General features: G+C 41.0%; 1 protein-coding gene across 5 annotated transcripts in view; it reads right to left on the bottom strand.

Moving 5' to 3' along the window:
- Window positions 1–7,656: 7,656 nt before the first annotated feature.
- CHD6 (chromodomain helicase DNA binding protein 6) overlaps window positions 7,657–20,319 on the bottom strand; it is a 57,683-nt gene continuing 45,020 nt past the window's right edge. For 4 of the 5 annotated variants that reach the window (XM_053454161.1, XM_053454159.1, XM_053454160.1 and 1 more), the window contains 13 exons: window positions 20,049–20,175; window positions 19,896–19,950; window positions 18,550–18,607; window positions 17,733–17,946; window positions 17,300–17,508; window positions 14,933–16,393; window positions 13,936–13,989; window positions 12,744–12,895; window positions 12,204–12,410; window positions 11,145–11,585; window positions 10,744–10,911; window positions 9,850–9,969; window positions 7,657–8,648 (listed from right to left, as the gene is read on the bottom strand). In XM_053454161.1, the coding sequence (XP_053310136.1) occupies window positions 7,758–8,648; window positions 9,850–9,969; window positions 10,744–10,911; window positions 11,145–11,585; window positions 12,204–12,410; window positions 12,744–12,895; window positions 13,936–13,989; window positions 14,933–16,393; window positions 17,300–17,508; window positions 17,733–17,946; window positions 18,550–18,607; window positions 19,896–19,950; window positions 20,049–20,175 (4,157 nt within the window). In that variant the 3' untranslated portion in view covers window positions 7,657–7,757. The remainder of the gene's footprint in view (window positions 8,649–9,849; window positions 9,970–10,743; window positions 10,912–11,144; window positions 11,586–12,203; window positions 12,411–12,743; window positions 12,896–13,935; window positions 13,990–14,932; window positions 16,394–17,299; window positions 17,509–17,732; window positions 17,947–18,549; window positions 18,608–19,895; window positions 19,951–20,048; window positions 20,176–20,319) is intronic. The other variant, XM_053454163.1, reaches the window with a different exon arrangement.

Below are 20,319 nucleotides of genomic sequence, written 5' to 3'. Positions count from 1 at the left end.
ATTTAGATTTTTCTTCTGTTCGCTCACTTTAATTTTAACTAAATGTAAACTATTAACACAAACATACATTGCCCTCCACAGATATTGGCACCCTTGATAAACATGAGCAAAGAAGAATGTGACAAAATGTTTGTTTTCCTACATGCAGAATCTCTCCATGTCCTTCAAATGTCAAGGTCAGCACTGGTGGACTCTCCTCTTCAGTTCACCCCACATGATTTTCTATAGGGTTCACGTCCATAGGGCATTTTTGACTTGATTTTGATGTATGTTTCGGATCATGGTCCTGCTGGAACATCCAACTATTTTAAGCTTTCTGGCAGAGACAGTCAGGTGTGCATTTAATATACACGATGTCCTTTATCCTAACAAAATGTCTAGGTGGCAGAAAGCTGCCCCAAAAATATTAAAGACCCACCACTATATTAAGCTGTTGGCATGAGGTACTCTTCACCACCTCTGGTATTTATTGCCAAAAGCTCTATTTTGCTTTCATCTGACCCCAATAGAACCCAATCCCACTAGTGTCTGGGAAACTGAAGACGGTTAAGTTTGTTTTTGGATGGGAGCAGAGGCTTTTTTTTCTTGAAATCGCCCAAATAACTTGTGGTGATGTCGGATTGGAGTTTTGGAGACTTTCTGACCTAAAGACGCAACTTCTGCAGGTCTCCAGCTGTGATCCTTGGAGATTTTTTGGCCACTTGAACCACCCTCTTCACAGTGTGATGAGACAATATACACACGAGTCCTCTTCAGGGTTCATTCATAACATTTCCAGTTGACTGGAACTTCCTTATTGCCCTGATGGTGGGAACGGCCATTTCCAAAGCATTTGCCATTTTCTTAAAGCCACTTTGTATAACGCAACATTTTGCCTCACATACGTTATATTCCTGGGTCTCACCCACTGTGATGAATGACGAGAAATTTGGCCTGTTTGTTACCCTATTTATACCCCTGTGAAAGTCACGGTTTAACAATTTCCTGTCACACAGGTGTACTAAAAATGTAAAATATCAATAATAATAATAATTGTGACACTTATATTTTACAATTTTTGGACAAACCTGTGCTATGTTTGCAATTGTTTGATATCCATGAGTATTTTTTGAAAAAGATCAAAAGGGTAAACAATGAACACAATTTTTCACAACCTTCTTTGCTATTTTCCAAGGGTGCCAATATTTGTTGACGGAACTATATAATGTTTTGTCCGCATAGTCTTAACTATTTTTTATGCTTTATGGTTCTTTCATGCCAATGGTGTTCTTTGGAAACTTTTTTTTTTTCATTTAACCAGTTGCAAGCATTGTCGAAAAGATTGTGGGTTTGCAAGTTCTCAGTTCCATTATGTAACCGGTGTATTGAATGTAACTCACACACACATATGGAGTTGCCACCTCATGGCTGGATTCCAGCCTAGTAAAGATCCTTAAGGAAAAATACGTTCTGCTTCTGTCGTGGGGGCAACGTACAGGGGCTGGATACATGTAATTGTATAATATAGTATACATATGAGGTCATGTATTGATTCTTTTTATAGTTTTAACTACATACTGAAAAGCCAGCGGGCAAAAATCCTTGAAGGGAGAAGGCGTGAAGGGCCCTCTGCCAAAGCAGCTCTATAGAGACACACACGACACACAAACTGCAATTTCCCGAGAGCTCCAAACACAAATTATTACCAGTATTTTTTTTATGCAGTGAGGATCCATAAGTTAATATAATGATGGAAAAACAAATCAGTTACTTGCACAGTTAACAGTATTTCAAGGTCTTAATTTCAACATATACATCATTTAGAATCCCAAATCCAAGTGTATAAAAGACAAGTGACAAAAAAAAAACAAAACAAAAAAACAGAAAGCATCAAATAAATATTGCAGCGGTTGAAATGTTCAATTTTCTGGTTGACATGTCTGGACCGTTCTGATAAATAAGATTAAAAACGTGCGACGATCGATAGGAAATCGGAGTTAAGAGAACAGATTTTTAACCATTTCTGTACTGAAGGCGATAACAATTCTCACTTTTGGTCTTTCACATTATGTTAACTAAATCATCAATTCTGAACAACAGGACTTTGAACACAGCTTTGTACTGGGCCAAGAAATGCATGGTTTCTCCCCATCTTCCATTGTCTGTAATGAATACAGTTCACGCTGTACATGCTAGTATGTGTGTGTAATACATATCACGACACAGGACAGACCAGGATTATTAAATCATTTAACTTCTGTTCATGGGTTATTTCCATTGAGTCTCCTGTTAATCAAAATGAGTATTTTCTAGTAAAGACTTACTTAGAATCTCAGAGGTCTATATATTAAAGGGTGATCCAAAAAGTTTTTTTTAACATCTCATTCTTAAGGCAGCTCTGGTTAATTAAATATTAGCTTCTTGGTTACAAGCGACTTTACTGACCCATAAACTGAAATTTAAGCCAATTTATTAATTCCCAAACTATACATTTCCTGTATTGCTGTTGTGTAAATGTATAAGCAATACCTCTCCCAATTTAAAATCTTAAAATTGACTCATTCAGGTAAAAAATTATTTTCTGAAATCTTTTAAAGATAATGTTTAATATCAAAGCGCATATGCCTAGGATGTCACATTACACATTCTGGAACTTACCACAAACATTCTGCGCGAGTATTATTAGAGCGGGCAGGTTTTTTGGATTGACTATGGAAGAAAAGATTAGTCGACATACAGAATAAGGTATATTCTGATAACTATTTCGAAATATTTTGTAATAGTTACCACCGAACGTGCACATAACACGGCAACAGTCATAGCAACCCACGCACATTATAGAAATGAAGGTTAATCTTGGTCAGAGGACACTGGCACCTAAAATGCGGGGGCAGAAAACTGAAGAGGTGTGTGTCTGATTTGTTGGTTTGAATACAACATCCATCTCAACTGTGGAGGAGCTTGAGACAAACGTGTGTTGGGGATAGAGTAATGCATTGTTAAGCTTTCAAGAAAAAAAACTTATGGTTTTAAAAGCAAAAGTAATATATAACCTTTTCTCTTATAAAATCTCAAATGTACCCATAAATATTGACCTAAACTATGAGAATTCATACATTAGTTACTGGGACAGTCATTCATAACCTTCTAGGGGCATGTGCGCTACACACACGCGACTGTTCAAGATTATAGGGTTTCTAAAACGGAGGATCTTCTTGTCTTGGGTACACAATGCTCATTGACCTTTTCTGTTTATGTTGCCCAAGTAGAAGCTTGCGTGTTCTTTTTTTGGTCAGGCGTGATTTTAGATGGAGGGAACAAAACCTCTAATTAAAAAAAACCCACACACCTTACAAAAAAGTAACTTTGCCGTTAATGAGGACGTGTTACAGAAAATGACCCAGTTCAACGGAAACATCCCGCTGCAGATGAGCTTCAAACAGGCAGCGGCCGCCGGGCAGCACATAATACACGCGCACGCTTTTGTTGTAAGTTAGAACAAAGGAAAGGTTTACATTTTTGGTAATACTGGATCCATTGTTAAAATGTTAATTCTTTTTCCTTGCCCTGCTACGTTTTTGTGTGTATCATACAAACCACATACACAATGTAAATGAAGGGGGTCAAAGCCTTTCCAAATGTTTAGGGGTCTATGTTGGCACTTCAGAAATTCTTTGCAACAACTTCACGTGAGGGTGCGAGAGGCAAATATATGCCCCTCGGCACATATCCTTTGTTCTCAGGGGGCTTCAACATTAGGCCTATATGAGATGGTAAGCTTGATTTGGCCTGCCCTTCATAAATACACCATTACTAGAAACTATAGGAAAGTCTCACTTTTAAAGGTGGATCCCTTTTTCCGTTGCTCTAATATATTTTTGCAAACTTCCCTTGCTAACCAAAACACCCCTCGTCTTCTTTTAAGACGACCACCGACTTTTGAAGGGCAGCTATATTTCTCGGCTGCATTGACGTAAAATGCCTCAGCTCCAACTTGTCCATTAAATTGAACTGTGAAGCCGGCATCTTAGAACATAAGAAATGCAGCGCCTCATAAGCTTTTCAGATCTTGGAAGTCTCTTCTACAGACGATAGAAGAAACCTCTGAAGTTCCAAAAGCTTACGACAACTCTACATCTTTTTATGTTGGCCCACTGGAAGTTATCACCTTCGACTTAAGTCTCCATATTTGGAATATTTTAATTGATTTTTTTGGCACCAGCAAAATCCAGCAGCAAGGTTCCTAAAGCAAAGTGCTAAGAAATATAAAAAAAACAAAAAAACTTTTTATTATTACTATTCTTGCTCTGATTCCCAATTTTTAGTTTGTTTGCAATCATTTTTTCACCATTTGAGTGGATCTGATTGTCCCGGACCTGCAATGTTAGCATCACATTTCCTTAAATACTCGTAGAAGAACATCTTACATCTTCATTGGATTGTGGACACTTTTTTTTTTTTTTTTTTAACTTTCAATATTTTAGCTACGTTTTGCCTATAGTGACATCGCGTCAGATTCTGTTTCCACAATAGACCTAGAACATTTCCTAAAAAACACAAAATAACTGAACTGAAGGCTAGGTTTAAAAAAAAGAGAAAAACAAACAAAAAAAAAAACACCAAGGCATTTTCTGGAAAAACATGGTGCAATCAGGATAGTAACTAATGGAATGTCCCATCGACTGCTCCACTTAAACGGTATTATGCAAAAACCTATTAAATGGGAAAAAAATCCAGATCTTTGCCCAAAATACAAGGCTTGAGCCATTAAGCAGTCAGATTGCCCCATACTCTCTCTATAGTAACATAACACTAATTATTAAGTGCTTAATTTCCAACAGCCAGACTCCCAATAGTTACCTTCAGAACACGCAACCCAAATGTACTAATTGCCCAAACACACATGAAGCAAGTGCAGTATTTAACAGTGTATGTGCGATACACAATGTTTGTAGGAAAAAAAACAAAAAACCTGTTTAAAAAAATATAAGACGAGACTCGTATGCTTTTCTCTTATTGATTACTCAACGACAAAGTCATTCTAACTATTTCTCTTTCTAAATTAATATGTACATTTTTAGTTACTGTATATTTTTTTTCTATGTTATCAGACTAGTAACCATAATAAAATAGGGAAATACTTTCCAAGAGGAAAAAAATACAAGTTAGCACTACTGCCCACGCAGTACTTTTTTGTCCAAAATAAAAGTGTATGTATATGTATATATATTCCTAAAGGCCAGGACAGAGAATAAATGTTTTTTTGATGAAGCTCCGCAGTATAGCTCCTTTTACACACATCTGGATGATGTGAAAATTGCTCAGCCTTGAACAGAAGTAATGGCAGATATAGTTATACCCCCGTAATGGACTATCCAGAGGCCATTACTCCTTCCTAGTTCCTAAGGCCAGTAATGGTGCGGTGATAATTTAAAGCAGCAGTCCCTTGCTCATCTTGAGGACCCCAAATGGATGAACAATGTCCCACTGGCATTAAATTGTTAGCATGAAGTTGATCAATGGTTACTCTAGAAGATTTAATCCACATCTTGCAATGTGCTTCGTATCCGCAAGTCCGACGCTGCAAAGTGCGTTTCCCATTAGAAGCCCCCCTAACTCTTTCCTAGCTGGGCCGTGGACCTTAGAGGAGTCTAAACGGCATGTATGTACCCCTGTGTCTGCTGAACTACAGTGATTCCTACCTTTAATGATATTCTTTTATATATACACATATATTTCAAATCTTTATATGGGAATACTCAACTACGACTCCTTTTAATACATTTTTTAATAGGATTTGGGGGATGAAAAGTGCCTTATTTTTTTATAAGGGTGCTTAAAATAGTAAAAGCTGTATCATCCAAACGTTTCAAACATTCAAAGGATTTCTGGCCCCAGATGGCCAGAAAAAAAAAATGTTGGCTATAACGGCATGACATTGTTAACCCATTAAGGACAATGCATTGTGAGCCCGTCCGGGCTTTGTCGTTAAGGGGTTAATTAGGTCCTTGTACCTATGATATGGCCCATGAGCGTAAACAGGCAGATGAGATGCATATAATCAGCTGCTCCGTAACCGGTCCTGTTTTTCCCCCATTAATAAACCTATGCTGGGAGGCACGCTATAGCACGACTGGAGGCTATCTCCGCAGATATCAGACATTGTACTCAGATTAAAAAGATATGACAGAGACTTTCTGAATTTTCCACTAGCCAAGGTTCAATTCATTTGTGCCAAACGTAGAAGACGTTTAGATTGGGCAGAAGAAGCAATGTCGATGCCATCTCTCATTCAAATTCTTAAATGCCAGAAAAACATTTCTTGCACATTAATACATGAAAGAAACCGAGATGAGCTTCAGCACAGACAACAAAATGCACTATAATACTTTTTGACAATCTACCGGAAAACGTACCTACTTATTGCTCAGTATGCTTTAGAACTCCGACGACTCTGCTCTAGAACTCGTCCCATTAGGTCTCGAACATACTATTCCTCGTGTGTGAAAGGATCGTGGGCGTCCATCACTTAGAAATATCGAAATAGTTTTTAAATATTTAGACATTTTAAACTCGCACTGGGGGTTTAAGATGTTTGCTGCCGGCAGGGCCAACATCCGCCATACTAATGGTTAACAATCACCTGAAATAGCGAGCCTCTTGTTCTGCCAGCGCTGCGAGGGGAACCAACGCTATGCTGCAAAGCAAACGTGTTGTTCAGCCATCTGGCACAGAAAGGGTTAATTATCATACGCTGCCCACCACTAACTTACGCATGCAATGTATTTACTATAAAAAGATTTTTTTTTCTTCTTCTGTAACAGAAACGAACATCTTGTTTCTTACTGAAACGAGACAGGGAGCTCCGTCTCTCAGGGGTGTAAGCAGGAGCAATGAAAACCATTGATACCGTTTTTATGTCAAGCTTGCAGCGTTTTATGTATGCATGTTTATAAATACTACTGTTGTGCCACGTTGTCTTTAAAATAAGGTACATAAACCCGTTTCATATGCCATACTTTTATCCCACTTTCACTGCATACTAAAGTTTGAGAGCATGGATCTTGCCTTTATCTGGATCAGTGGACCCAAGGACATGTTGGATAAGCTGAGCTTTATGGCGTTGGTTTTCTTCCATTCTTAGTATGTTTATATGTAGCTGTGTTAAACATACTGGTGCCTGATGACTTGGAATGTCGTAAGGGGGCACGTCTGCTTTTCCATGCATTATCTTTTGGACATCAGAGCATAATGGTTTATTTAATTCTAATATCATGGCTCTGGTACCAGTGATTGGTTTTTCTCCATATACATTTTCTACTGTGGCCATTCCTTCACACTGCGCTCCGGAGAGCTCGGGTTCTGCCGCTTTATATAAAGCCTGTTTGGCTGTTAAGGGGTTGCTGCTTTAAGACCTTGTGCTACTCTCTGTCTTTACACCAAGTACAGAGTTGGATTCGTCTGCAGAGGAGAAAAGGTTAAAAAAAAAAGGACTGCAGTTGAAAGTAAGCAAAATATGGGTCGGTTTCTGCATACTTCTGTTGGAATGAAACATAATCTAATACAACTAAAAATAAAAAAAATGTCAACTGTATTTTGTCTTTCCCATACTAACTACAGATCATGGTTTTGTCTAGCTGTGTAAAGCAGCCGCAGATGCACCAGGGGGACAACACGTCAGTTTAGATATATTTTACTGACCAATGACCCAGAGATCTGGGTAAGCTAGAAATATCCATGGGGAGAGAACTCAAGTCAAGTTATTTGAAGGACAAATTCTAATTGGTTTTATCACGAGTCTCTCCTAAACCAGAATTGTCCTCATCTTTCTCGGATGCCGGCGTTTCGCTTTTATCCCTACAGTTCTGACTACCGGGAGACGTTTGCTCTTGGTCTGTGCCTTCGGCAAGGGGCACAGTCTCTATTTCAGAGGCTTGGGAGTCCCCTTTCGCCTTCTTTCTCTTTCTTCGTTGAGGATCAAGGCCACCTGATTCTGACAGGCGGTTGGGCTGAACCCCTGGTATTGCCATTCCAATGCCGGGAGACAGAAACATAGAGGGATACAGCAGACTTGGAGACATTCCCGGGATAAGGAACGGGTTGAAAGCTACAGGACTGCTGGTGGTCACTGCTGGTTCTGACTGCTCCTGGAAGGAGGCACCACCAGCTTTCTCTGAAGCTGCTGCGTCTTGTTGAGTGTCTTGGTCGGCATCTTTGTCCTCTGTGGCTTTCTCCGCTTGGGAGGAGCCGCTTTTTATTGTGCTTCCTAAAGATGTTGGCACAGACGATGAGATTGGAGAGTTGATGATACCACCAACACCAAACATCTGGGGCATAGTAGCCATGCCAGGGAGCATCATGGGTAACATGCTTAACGTGTTCTTCACGTCCTCATTAGCAGGTACAGTTGTAAATCCTGCAGGGAACCCGACCAGGCCAGTTAATGGGATTCCCTGCATGTTTCTCATGTTCTGAAGCCCCACTATATCCATTCCAGCTATTAAACCATTCATAAAAAGCGGGCTCATGCCAGATTGAGAATCAGATCCCACACTTCCCGGTGACTTCAGCAACTCGCTGCGAGGACGCCGTCCTCTGCGTCTGGGCCCAGCATCATGAAGAACAGGTTCTGATAGAACCCTGCCAAATTTGCTTTCAGAGAGAAACCCCTAAAGAAGAAAGAAAAACAAAAAAAACCATTACTGACTGAATTCAGTGTCGGCATATGTCACTAAGCCAGCAGCCTTGGTCAACTTGAGAAAGTGCAAGTAAATAAAATTTTAAAAAAATAATGTTTTGAAAAAAAGCATTCACCCCTCCCCCCCCTGGCATTTATTGGATTTCATGTAACAGACATACACAAAATAGTCCAAATAGGTGAAATGAAGAGAATAACTTTTATTTAAAAAATTCAAAAAAAATTGGTGCATGCATTTGTATTCACCCCCTTTGCTATGAAGCCCCTAAATAAGATTTGGTGCAGCCAATTACCATCATAACACATAATTAGTTAAATGACATCCACCCGTGTGCAATCCAATCGTCACATGATCTGTCACATGATCTCAGTATATATACACTTTTTTTTTTGGAAGCCCGAGGTGCCGTGCTTTCCTGTGAAGGCGCTCTGTGTGCTCGATTAAGAGCCGCGGCAGAGACCTGGAATTCTCTGGAGGGATATGCTGTCTTCCTTCCCCCCCCGGCCAGAAGGCCTGCAGGAAGGCCAGAACTTCTTGGTCCCCCACCTAATACAAGGAGGGGAACCACTGTAAATGTAAGGAGCCATAAGGCGTCCACCATCTCTCCCACCAATAAAGCTGGAGTCCAGCTTCACTGCGGTACTCAAATAAAAAAAAATCAGTTTCCAAAAATCAGTTTCCGTGTTCAGTTCATATGTGATATCAAAGTAAAAACCATACACATGTATTTAGAAAAATGTGAGGTTAAAGTAAAAAGAATATCCAGCTGGATTAAAAAGAAACTCCAGGCCCATAAGGGTCAAGCAGTAATGGAGTGCCGTGTAGCCAGCCAAGGTGCTCTTCCTGCACTTATTTGCTCCTCAGAAACAATGATGCAGTGATGTGAGTGTGCCCAGGACTTCAAGCTACCTCGGCCCTAAGGCCAGAAGACTAAGCCCCCCCAGTGGTACTACACTTCATCTTAGCCAAAAGGCCAAGAAACGATAGATACACCTGTTCTGCAGAGTCTGCAAAATTAATGAGCAAGCGGCAGCATGAGGACGGAGGAGGTCAAGGACAAAGTTTTTTTATCTTATTTGTTTGTTTCACAGTAAGAAATGTTTTTCATCTTCAAATTACCATTTAACAGACAGCAAATATTTTAAATATTTTTCTGGTCGGTTACTCTTACCCTGCGTCCCGTGTCCTTGTTCATCGCTGGCACCCTATCTTCCCCAGACAACATATTTATATCCAGTTTATTGGGGTCCTTGCAGCGCGGCCTCCTCTGTTTTGGCTTCTCTGAAAAACTCTAAAAGACAATATTGTAAGAAATAGTGCAAAGATCCTATTTCGTCACACAACATACATTAACGGCAACCAAGAATCAAAGGGGAACTGACGCCTTCACAACTAATTGCATTTATCAAAAACAAACTGTTTTTGCTTCCCAGTCTGTGTTTAAAAATAAGGGGCTGCCTAAAAGCATTCATCCTCAGCTTTCCCTTCTTAAATTTCCTCTTCCAGTAACCTAGGTTTCAGCATCATTTCAGGACAGGACAAAGGTTAACAAACCTCTGTGACACAACTGGATCATGGAAATGCTCATTGTGCAGCAAAATACACATCGAGCCCAGAAGCCAGGTAGCCGCGGCACACATACTTTACACTCTACAGGTGTACCCCTTTATGTCTAATATATATATATATATATATATATATAGATATATATAACCTAGTTCCTACATTTATCTGTGGAATACAACCTCTACTTGCCCAGTCCTACCATTACCCCTTCTATAACAGGGGCTGTGTGGCATTCTTACATCAACCTTGACTACGGGGGCCACGGCGAGTACTCTGGATTCCTCTAGTTCACAGATCTGAAATCTTTTCATCAAATGTGAAGAGCTTCAGTTCATGGTGTGTAGAGTTTGGAAATGTTTAAAACTTTTTTACAGGGGTGACCAATAGTTTAGCGGCGAGCAAAATTCTAACAATGATTAAACATTATGCTCCAATAACTTTAAATACGTTCTTAATACAGATATGCTTCAAACACTGATCAATACATGCGCGCACTTACACCGCCATACGTCGGTATGTCTATCGTGCAGTCTGATTGTTGTCGAAGCCACTCCAGGAGGCTCTTGTTGGGAATCACTTTCTCGGCTAGGGGTTTGGCCCCTGCGGCGGACTCGGCAGACATCTCTGCGTGCGCAGCTCCTGACTGTCCAGGCTCTTCTCGCAGGCCCTGAGTAAAACACAGCATGTCACAACATTGTTACTGCAAAGGTTTATTAAACGAGAGACACTTTGATATCCTCATAATACCAAACTCGTTGGGAATGCAAAATAATCATGAACCAACAAAAACAATCACAAAAACTATGTTGTTTAGTTTTTTTTTTTACAAATTTTTAAAGATTACATTATGATTTATTTTACCGAAGCCCCCCTTGTCGTGTAGACAAATAATGCCCTCACCAGTATTCCCGCATGCATCCCTCTGTCCTTGAGGAACATCAGATCCATCCCCTCCACATTTTTTCTTCTCCCTCTTCTCCTCCTCAGGGCAGATTCTTCGCGTCGTAAGCTTCCATTGACAATCTGCCCCGTCACGGGGTGGATTAACCCAGCTTGCAGGATGCCGGACAAGTCCATTCCCAAGGAACTCTGTAACCCACTTATACCGGCCATCTTGGGAGTGCTGGTATTCACTGAATAGGCGCTGGCGCCGGCAGCCTGCTCTCTGCATAGCTCCATAGCCGTCTCCCGCCATCCATTAAGTGTAGCAGAGGTGTGACCCCGAGGAACACCGAGATGCTCCAGATTCCTGTGTTTGGCATCTGACCTAGTGCTCTCAAACTCAAACTGTCTTCTTGGTTTCCGCTCATCGCTGGAAAAACTTGATGCCGCCAGTGGGTCCTGTACAATGATATTCAATGACTAATGAAGAATGTGACACACTTTGCCTGTAGTGTAATCTAAAATTGTGAAGCTATCAGTGTCAATACACAACCTGCATACCCAAATAACGAATATAGCCCCTTATATTTAGATTTCTTTTTGCTAGATCACCCAGGGAAAGAGCCAAGTTTTATGAACAGCTCAAAACGCTCCAGAGAGTTGTCCCACAAACATTGACAGGGACAAAGCCATTAAACGGACTGAATAAATCCAGAAAAAAGGGAAGCCCTTAGGTCGGCCTAATAACAAAAATCTATGTTCAACAAAGTAAAGGGCGGGAAGAAATGAGAACATGCATCTACCACATTTCGCACAAAAAAGGAAGCCTCAATGAGAGAAGGAGAGGTTATGGTGTCTTATTTTGTGTTTTTGTTCACCAGTCATCAGTTGGGGAGACTATGGACCTGGTGAGTACTTGATTTTTGTGTATAATTGCACAACAGTCTTACGTAAATCTTGAGAGGATCCTAGAGACTCGTGACAACCTACCCGGAAAGCATCTACAATAAATGTGTGAGCTGCACACTCCTGAAGATGACTCTGTTACGGACGTGCGTCTTACAGGTGTTGGCTCACCTTTTGTGCGTGTGACCCAGGACAGCCGTTGCTGTAGGGTGGGTTTTGTGCTTCTGGGGCCGTGTAGCTGTTCCTCGTACACGTTGTACTGTTCAGGACTGAAGACGGAACCATGCACTGGGCTTCGAACTGCTGGCTGGAGGATGGCCACTTTCCCTTCAGCACTGCATGGCAGATGTTGTCTATTCGGTTTATGATCACTCGATCCTACAAAAGCGAGAAGACAGAAATAACAGCCGCTTGTTTTCAGTATTGGCCTGTATCACCAGACCTTCGTTTCTAGCAGGACTTACACCATACAGAAAACAATGAAGGTAACAATGGCACTTTTGAGTGTTTGCCCCCTCTTCAGTTTTATACATAATATTAAACCCAAAAACATTTACGTAATCCACAGTGGCAGATTAGGTCAAAATGGGGCCCTGGGTTAGTAAAGCCAATATATGTAATACTATGATCTGCACAGGGAGATAACAAGCTAACGGTGCTCGCCGCTGGACTCTCTGATGCAACTTGAGAAATAAGTTTAGATTGAAGGACCTTGGGCCATTCCGAGAAGGAATAGAGGGTCTTCTCCTGAAGAAGCTGTGCGATGGTGGGAGCGCGTCCATCCTGAAAGTCGTGTGGCGCCTCTCTGGGGGCAGGCAAAGTACAGCACTTGGCCTCCTCTTCTGAATACTTATCGAGGACCTCTACAAGTCAAAAGGAAAACAGCCACATTAGCATATAAAACAGGAGGGGAGGAAATAATCCGAAACCAAAAGATCAGGAGATAATTAGGAATTGAGGTATCCGTCTCAATGCACGGGATTTCTGACAGCAAATAACACAGATCTGCTAAAGATGTCAGGGAAACTGGGTCGCTTGGGTCATAAAAAAAGTATTTTAGTGGGCCCACAAAGTAAAATAATGTTATGAAGACAGGCATACTAGCTTGTGTTAATATATACAATATAATTCTGTAGAACTATTGCGTTTACAAGTTTTCCAGACAATCTATCTCACCCACTCGCTGTTCTCGGTTCAGCAGGCTCAGAATCACAACCGGCTGATCTTGTGTTTTGTTTGTCGTGATAAACACAAATAGATCGCAGCTTTACCCAACTTTAATCTCTCTGCTTTACCAATATCCCCAAATCTCCAAACGCAAATGATCAGACAGATTAAAAAAAAAACACAGAAATGTACCACCACCCCTTATTAAAATTACTTTTTTCATCTGTCAGGAACTGTGAGTGTCCACTCACCTACTTTAGCTGATTATTAAAGTATGCATTCTTTAATCTGTAATAATTATACGTATTACCTTTGGGAGAGGTTGCAGCAGCAGAGCTGCAGTGCACCCCCCCCCCCCATGGACCCATATTTTGTGTTCTTCTTGGCTAATTCAAACAGCCAATCAGCGACAAGAAAGCTTTTTCCATTGAAGCCAATGAAAGCACTTCTTGCACGTATTTGAACCCTTGGCACTCTGGAGTGAGCCAGCGCTGGAGCTGGCTGGCAGTGAGTATAGCCTGTATGCGTTTTAGTGGGCAGGAGAAGCCAAACGCATCATAAGTTTAGAAGATGGGTGGAGGGTAAAGACACAAATGCACTGGGGAGTTTCTGCAAAATCCTTCCATGCATTTGCAAGGTGGACCAAAGTGCGTTTGATGGCTAAAGAGTTGCCTTAATCCAGAATTTTAACAAAACGCTTTTTATGTGCACTGTTGAGAAGAAGTTGTCCTCTAACCTGCGGCATCAGGCCTCCACAATCTCCATGTCCTCCCACAGTCTTTAATGTCTTCTGCCCGTCGGAAGAAAAACAGGAAAGAAGATATCCAGGGTCAAGAGAAACCCAGCATAAATAAAGCAGAGGCGGCTTAAACGCTTGCCAAGTGCAAACACTAAATGCATGAAATGCATGAAATGCAGCATCCACAACCCAACCCAAATCACTTTGTGAATGAAATCACAGGCATGAAACATGCAGGAGTATTACGTGATGAATGTTTCTGTTCATTGCTAGCCCTGGGTTCATGTGAAGGTCTGGACTGCAGAAAACCACCAGTGCAGCAACACATTAGTACACAAAACTGCTCTGTATAAAATTACAGCAACTCTCATAACATTGACTTTAGCACATTAGCGGTTATGTATTAAAAGCGATTCGAGCGCAAAAATTAGTTGATGGTCAGAGGAAAAAAAAAAAAAAAAAGTACTTCGAGTACTTTAATATGTAGTATGATGTAGCAGCTGGCCCCCGACAGCTGCCCTCCTTGTCTGTGGTTTGATGATTCTTCTTACTGATTGGCAGCTTGAAACAGCCAATAAGTGACAGGAAAGTGCTTACATTGAAATCAATGACAGCGCTTTCTGTGCAACACCTGCAGCATTCCCCAATGGGACACCACAACAATGGACTCAGCATCATTTGCATCATAGTGCATATCATGGCTGGAGTGTGTCTTTAATAATATATATATAAATACAATTTCCTGCATGTACATTATATAGTTTTGTAATCTTGATATTTATTTATGGGTAGTTGTTTGAAGCTACTTGATTGGATGTTGTAATGTTTTTTTTTTCAAAATAAATCAATAGTTGTGAAGATGCACTTGAAGCTCTGTAAATTATTACTAGTAATGTACAAAGACGTGTTCTTTATCGTCATCGATTAATGTAAAGAATAGGCACATGTAAGGAATGCTCTAATAATGCATGAGAATGGTAACCGAAGGACTCACCATTACAGCCGCACTCCTCTTCCACCTGTTCTTTCTTCACCTCACACTCTTCAGGTTTTACTTTTTCTGCCTTCTCAGAAGCACCTTTGGATCCCGCTGCTACATTTTCCTCAGCGTTCTTTTCTTTTATATCTATGGCATCGCTCTTTAAAAGACCTGAAAGCATATGGCCGGTTTTGGGTCTCAGTTCTAAAGCGTCCTTTTCATCCAGCAACTGAATACATCCAGATGCCGACAAATCTTTCTCTTCATTGAAATCCTGTACTTTTAGCTCTGTGCTGTCCTCCAATGGGGTTTCTTTAATGTCATTTAACTCTTTGTGCCATTTTACAATTGGGTCCTCTTTAATTTCCTGTAGCTCAGATCCCCATTCCTCCTTTTTATCCTCAGGTAGCTCAACGCAGTCTGGACTTCTGGAACCTTTGCCAATGGGTCCACAATCCTTGTCTTCGTGGATGTTAGGACTAAGTGAGGAATGATCCTCAAATGTTTTATCCAAAAACTCAAGATCCAAAGACAAGGACTGATCAACAGTCTGGCTAAGAGGGGTACAAAAATGATCATTGTTTAAAACATCTGAGGCCCTTTGTCCAATGCTTTCTTCATCATCTGCTGGTAATTCTAGATGGCTCTCAGTGGCATCAAATGGTTCATTTATTCGACCATCAGGTTCTCCCATTGGATCATCACATTCCTGTTCTTGGCTTCCGAGGAAACAGTCTCCAGTAGTAGTTTCTCTAGCAGGTGACATATTCTCTTCTTTGATTTTATTCAATGAATAGTCAGCTGGCTCATTCTTTACTCCCAGGCCCAAGAAGTTCTCCTGGGTAAGAGGACTCTGTTCACTGTTGGTGGCATCTATCAGCGTACTATTACAAGTTTTCTCATCATACATCATGCACATAAGAGACTCGGGCAAAGAACAGTCATCATGGCTGTTAGAGATCATTTCTCCAACCTGAGAGATGAAATTCTCACAACTGGGATCCTGAGGGCTGCTAGTTCTGCTCGGAACCGGCTCCTCTGCCGCCTCTATTTTAATCTTGTTTGCAGGTTCCATATTTGTGGACTCGCATGGCCTTTCCAAATGACATGTTGCAGACTCATACATCTTGGAGTTCATCTGGTAATGGCAGCACATACTCTCGCCACTGTCTCTCTTGTGCTGGGAGTAGTTCCGGTAGGCATCTAGGAAGGTCAGTTGGGGGTCATTCATGATGTAATAATCTGTACGACTCAGACCATGCTTAGCTGTGCCTATCAGAAGGTCACGATCATGCTTGCCACACTCCCACCACACAGGGAGGTAAAGACTGGGGCGACACAGTTTCAGACGGTCGTGGAGTTGCGGATGCCTTAAAACCTGCTCTCTGACTTTCCTTAGAAGTTCAATACGATATAAAGTCCTTGCTGCTCTTTCTTCTGTTATGGGGTCCAAATAAAGGGAGGGGTCAGCTGAGCCTAAAAAGACACAAACGTTTAATAACAGAAATATTTGAACAAAAAACATTTAATAAACAAACACCTGATGGGGTGTGAAACATTCCACAGTTGTATCACATTTTATCAGCATCATAACAAATATATAAGAGTAACGTTGTCATCACAGGACATAAGTAACATTGCTACATAAACTTGTCTTTTATCAGACCTGACAAACAGTGGAGTATTTATGAGGACTGCTGCCCTAGGCCTGACCCAGGCTAAGAAAGGTGGTCCCAGCTATACCCAGACCACCTCCATAGTGTAAATGGGCTGTTAACAAGGAAGAACTCGGATTTGTGACCCTGATTGCCCAATCGAGCGATCTACTCCTAGTAATGCAGCACAGAGGCTGCCAACTCCCTTGGATCAACCGCTGTAGACTAGGTGGTCGATAGAGGTTGGTCGCCGCCATAATTTGGTATTGTTGCAGGATGCTTATAGTCTCAGCAGAACCTTAAAATTCTTAACATTACAGAAAACTAATCGCATGCAATGCAAATTAATAAAATTAAAAAAAAAATAAAAAAAAATACTGTGGATCCCATCCACAAGACCATCTGCTGTAATGTATAACATTCAATACAAACACAGAATCAATAACTAAGAAACGTGACTTATTCCCCTCCCTTGTGCCGTTGTTTTGTCCAACTATCCCTGGACTTGTAGTTTTGACTTATAATGAACCTTATGTATCGGGTTGTCTTAGTCTGTCAATTCTAGTCTTGTTATTCCCCTTGTAAGATTGTAAGTAGCGCTAGATAAATTGTTGGCGCTATATAAATATAATATAATAGCAATAATAACAAACCCTACACGTCTTACAATGTCAGGCAACATACTGTATTAACAATGATACTAAAACCACCGAGAGTCATTCCTCACCATCATCTTTTCTGAGTGGTAGACGGCAAACGTTCCTGCACATGGCCACAAAGCTGTGGAAGTATTTCTCCAAGCTTTCATCTGTCTTCTTATCCAGTCGAGATAAACCTCGGAACTGAGTCCAGTCAAAGCACTTCTTCTCCGGGTCATATATGACTCCAAAGGATGAGACGGTCCTGTAAAAATCTGCCTGCTCTCTCCTGGTCCATCTACAAGATAAGAACATATTGGACAGAACGTGACCAATGGGTCTTCTGATGCATACGTAGAGGAGTACTCATTAAAATGACTCCCTAATGAAAATATTAAAATTAAAATATATGTAAAATTAATGTTTCTTACACAATAAAGCAGGATCAATAAAATACACAATAGGTAGGATTAAAAAGGTCATACATGCCTTCAAACAATACAGTGCTTTGTATATACATACCTTTTCTGCATCTCTTTTACCATGGGGTCCATCTCCCCTCTCCTGGCCATCTCTTCCTGCAGCCAGTAGCTGTGGTTGGCGGCCGGCAGAGGCTCTGGTCTCGCTAGTTCTTTGCGGTTGCATCGCTGGTACACAGTGATCAGCCTGCGTAGTCTTGCTGTGAGGGTAGATGCTACAGGCCAACACAATTTGTCTGACTCCGGGCTATCCTGGGCTTCAAACACCATGCAAAACATTAGCAGCAGAAATGAGGATTTCCAGGGAATAACATACAAACACTGCTAATTATAATAAACCGACTCTCGACTGGCGGGGCCAAAGGTTACCTCAGAGCATTTCAACAAAAAGCCAATGGTTATATCTGATGTACTTGATGATCAAAAATGTTTATTAACAGTGATTTGCACGAGCATCTGGATGAATCTGTCGCTGGTGATAGCTGTAAATGTTGTGAAACAACGTTCTGTGACATGGTGGTCACTACGATAATTTAGCGGGACATTCCCACCTTCATAATATATAATATATATAATATATATTTAAGTTCTAAACACAGATGCTTATGAAAAACAGGAACTGGTTTGAGGAGCGCCCTTGAGCTGTCTGACCCCAACCCTCAGACCCTTTAGCTCTTTTCAGAAGATCTGACGCTGGTTCAGGGTAGGACCTTCACACCCGTTCCAGGCACCAAGAGGCCTAGTTATGGTTCTTCTTTTATGTTATGCAAAAAGAAGAACCACAACTAGGCCTCTTGGCGTCTGGAAGAGGTTTGATGTTGGAGGCCAGACGATGAAAGCTCCACACTGTATATTCTCACCTGCACTGTTCTCGTCATCCGGCTGTCCATTCTGGTCCGAGCTTGGAGGAGCCTTTTCCTGACAAAATAAGACATCAAAATAAACTCTGAATGGTAATTTCAGGTGCATGAATTTAGCATTGAAGCTCCTATAACAGTAGAACAGTTTTACGTATTTATGCCCCCAAGGACATAAGCAGAGAGGGTGAGCTTCAGAGCACACAGATCCACACATTACCATAAACGCCACCCGCGTGCTTGGTGAGATTGCATATCATAAAGTAGGATTTTTTTTACCTTTTATGTAGATGGACCATGGCATTATGCCACTAATGATTAACCCCTGAATTAGTTTAATCTGATTGCCTCAGGGAAACATTATTTGTGGTAAATGATGTAGATTTTATTATTTATGCTGTGATGGGATTTGCGTTTTATTTCTGATGTCCCATAAGACTTAGGATAGACGCATTAGTGGTTGAACATTATGTACAACATTGTTTTTCCTTTCTTTTCATTACACGCGTCCTGTTCCTCTTTTAAAAAGGAACAGTGTAATGTCCCTGACACCGTAGTAAAAATGCATATTATCGTACCCTGGGAGTATTTTAATATGTATTCTTCCAAAACAAGAGAGAAATAAAACAAACACTTACTGACACAGAACATGCCATCATGCTGCAAACTCTTCTTTATTCCTTTGTGATTAAAAATTTCTTGCCATTGATTAACTGTTTAAGCAGCCAATCAGTGCCAGAAATATACTCCCATCGAAAGTAATGGGAAGACTTTACACATGCGCACCGGGGTCTACACCTCCTATGCGTAGCATTCGGCAGCTGACTGGAGGGGAGCATATTACATGCGAGGAGATGCATTCATGCACCAAACATATACATTAAAGTGCATATGATCACATATGAGTATCCCCTTTAGTGTCAGGTGCATATTGTGTATTAGAGAAAGAACAACTGCAACCATTTGCATGTCATAACCCTTAACATATTAACAATGACTTGCTAGTGGGTCGGGCCCATGTATAACAAATATGTCAAAGAATAAAGGCCCTGCTGTAACAAAAGCCTCGTGTATCACACCTGGTCGCTGCATAGTCTTTTCACAACCTGTATACAAGCAACTTTGGATCTAATTTTTTTCTTAGTAAATAAACTCTTTCTTCTGTGCCACAGGTCAATCATAGACTTTTGACATTTGTCTCAGACACCCCTGAGCAATCATGTAGGGCGAGTCTGTAACAAATTATGTTTGTCCTGGAAATTTAATGTCAAGGTTCAGAATAGTCATTCCTCTAACAAGCCAGTGATGCTTCTAACTGCTGCTTATCTGAACGCAGAGTCTCCACTGACCTCGAGTTGTGCGTCCGTCTTCTCTTCGTTATTTTCATCCTTTTCTGCACTGTTGCTTAAGGGAAAAAAAAGTTTCAGATCTAAGTATCCAAGCTTCAATGTTATGCCATTTACCTTAACCCTTAAAAGAACGCTACTTTTCTTCCCACTTACCGTTCGACTAGATCTGGAGCTTGTTCATTGACGCCATCGGCAGACAGAGAGCTCCTATCTGGCATTCCAACCTTCTCCAGGAAGCAGAGCGCTGGATCGGCCCTTATGGCGCAGTATCGTTCATAGCCTAGAAAGGGCAGTGAACAGAGGTAACCTCAGATTTGCAGGTACATCAATCCACAGGCTGTTTATTATGATCACTGACAATCCCTAATTTTAAATAAACGACTACAGAAAAAAAATTATATTTCTTTCAATAAATTAAGTATAT

Source organism: Spea bombifrons, chromosome 13 (assembly GCF_027358695.1).
Source record: "Spea bombifrons isolate aSpeBom1 chromosome 13, aSpeBom1.2.pri, whole genome shotgun sequence".
In the NCBI taxonomy this organism is placed as follows: domain Eukaryota; kingdom Metazoa; phylum Chordata; class Amphibia; order Anura; family Pelobatidae; genus Spea; species Spea bombifrons.
The sequence above is the reverse complement of the archived record's forward strand: the minus strand, read 5'-3'. Positions and strand labels throughout refer to the sequence as shown.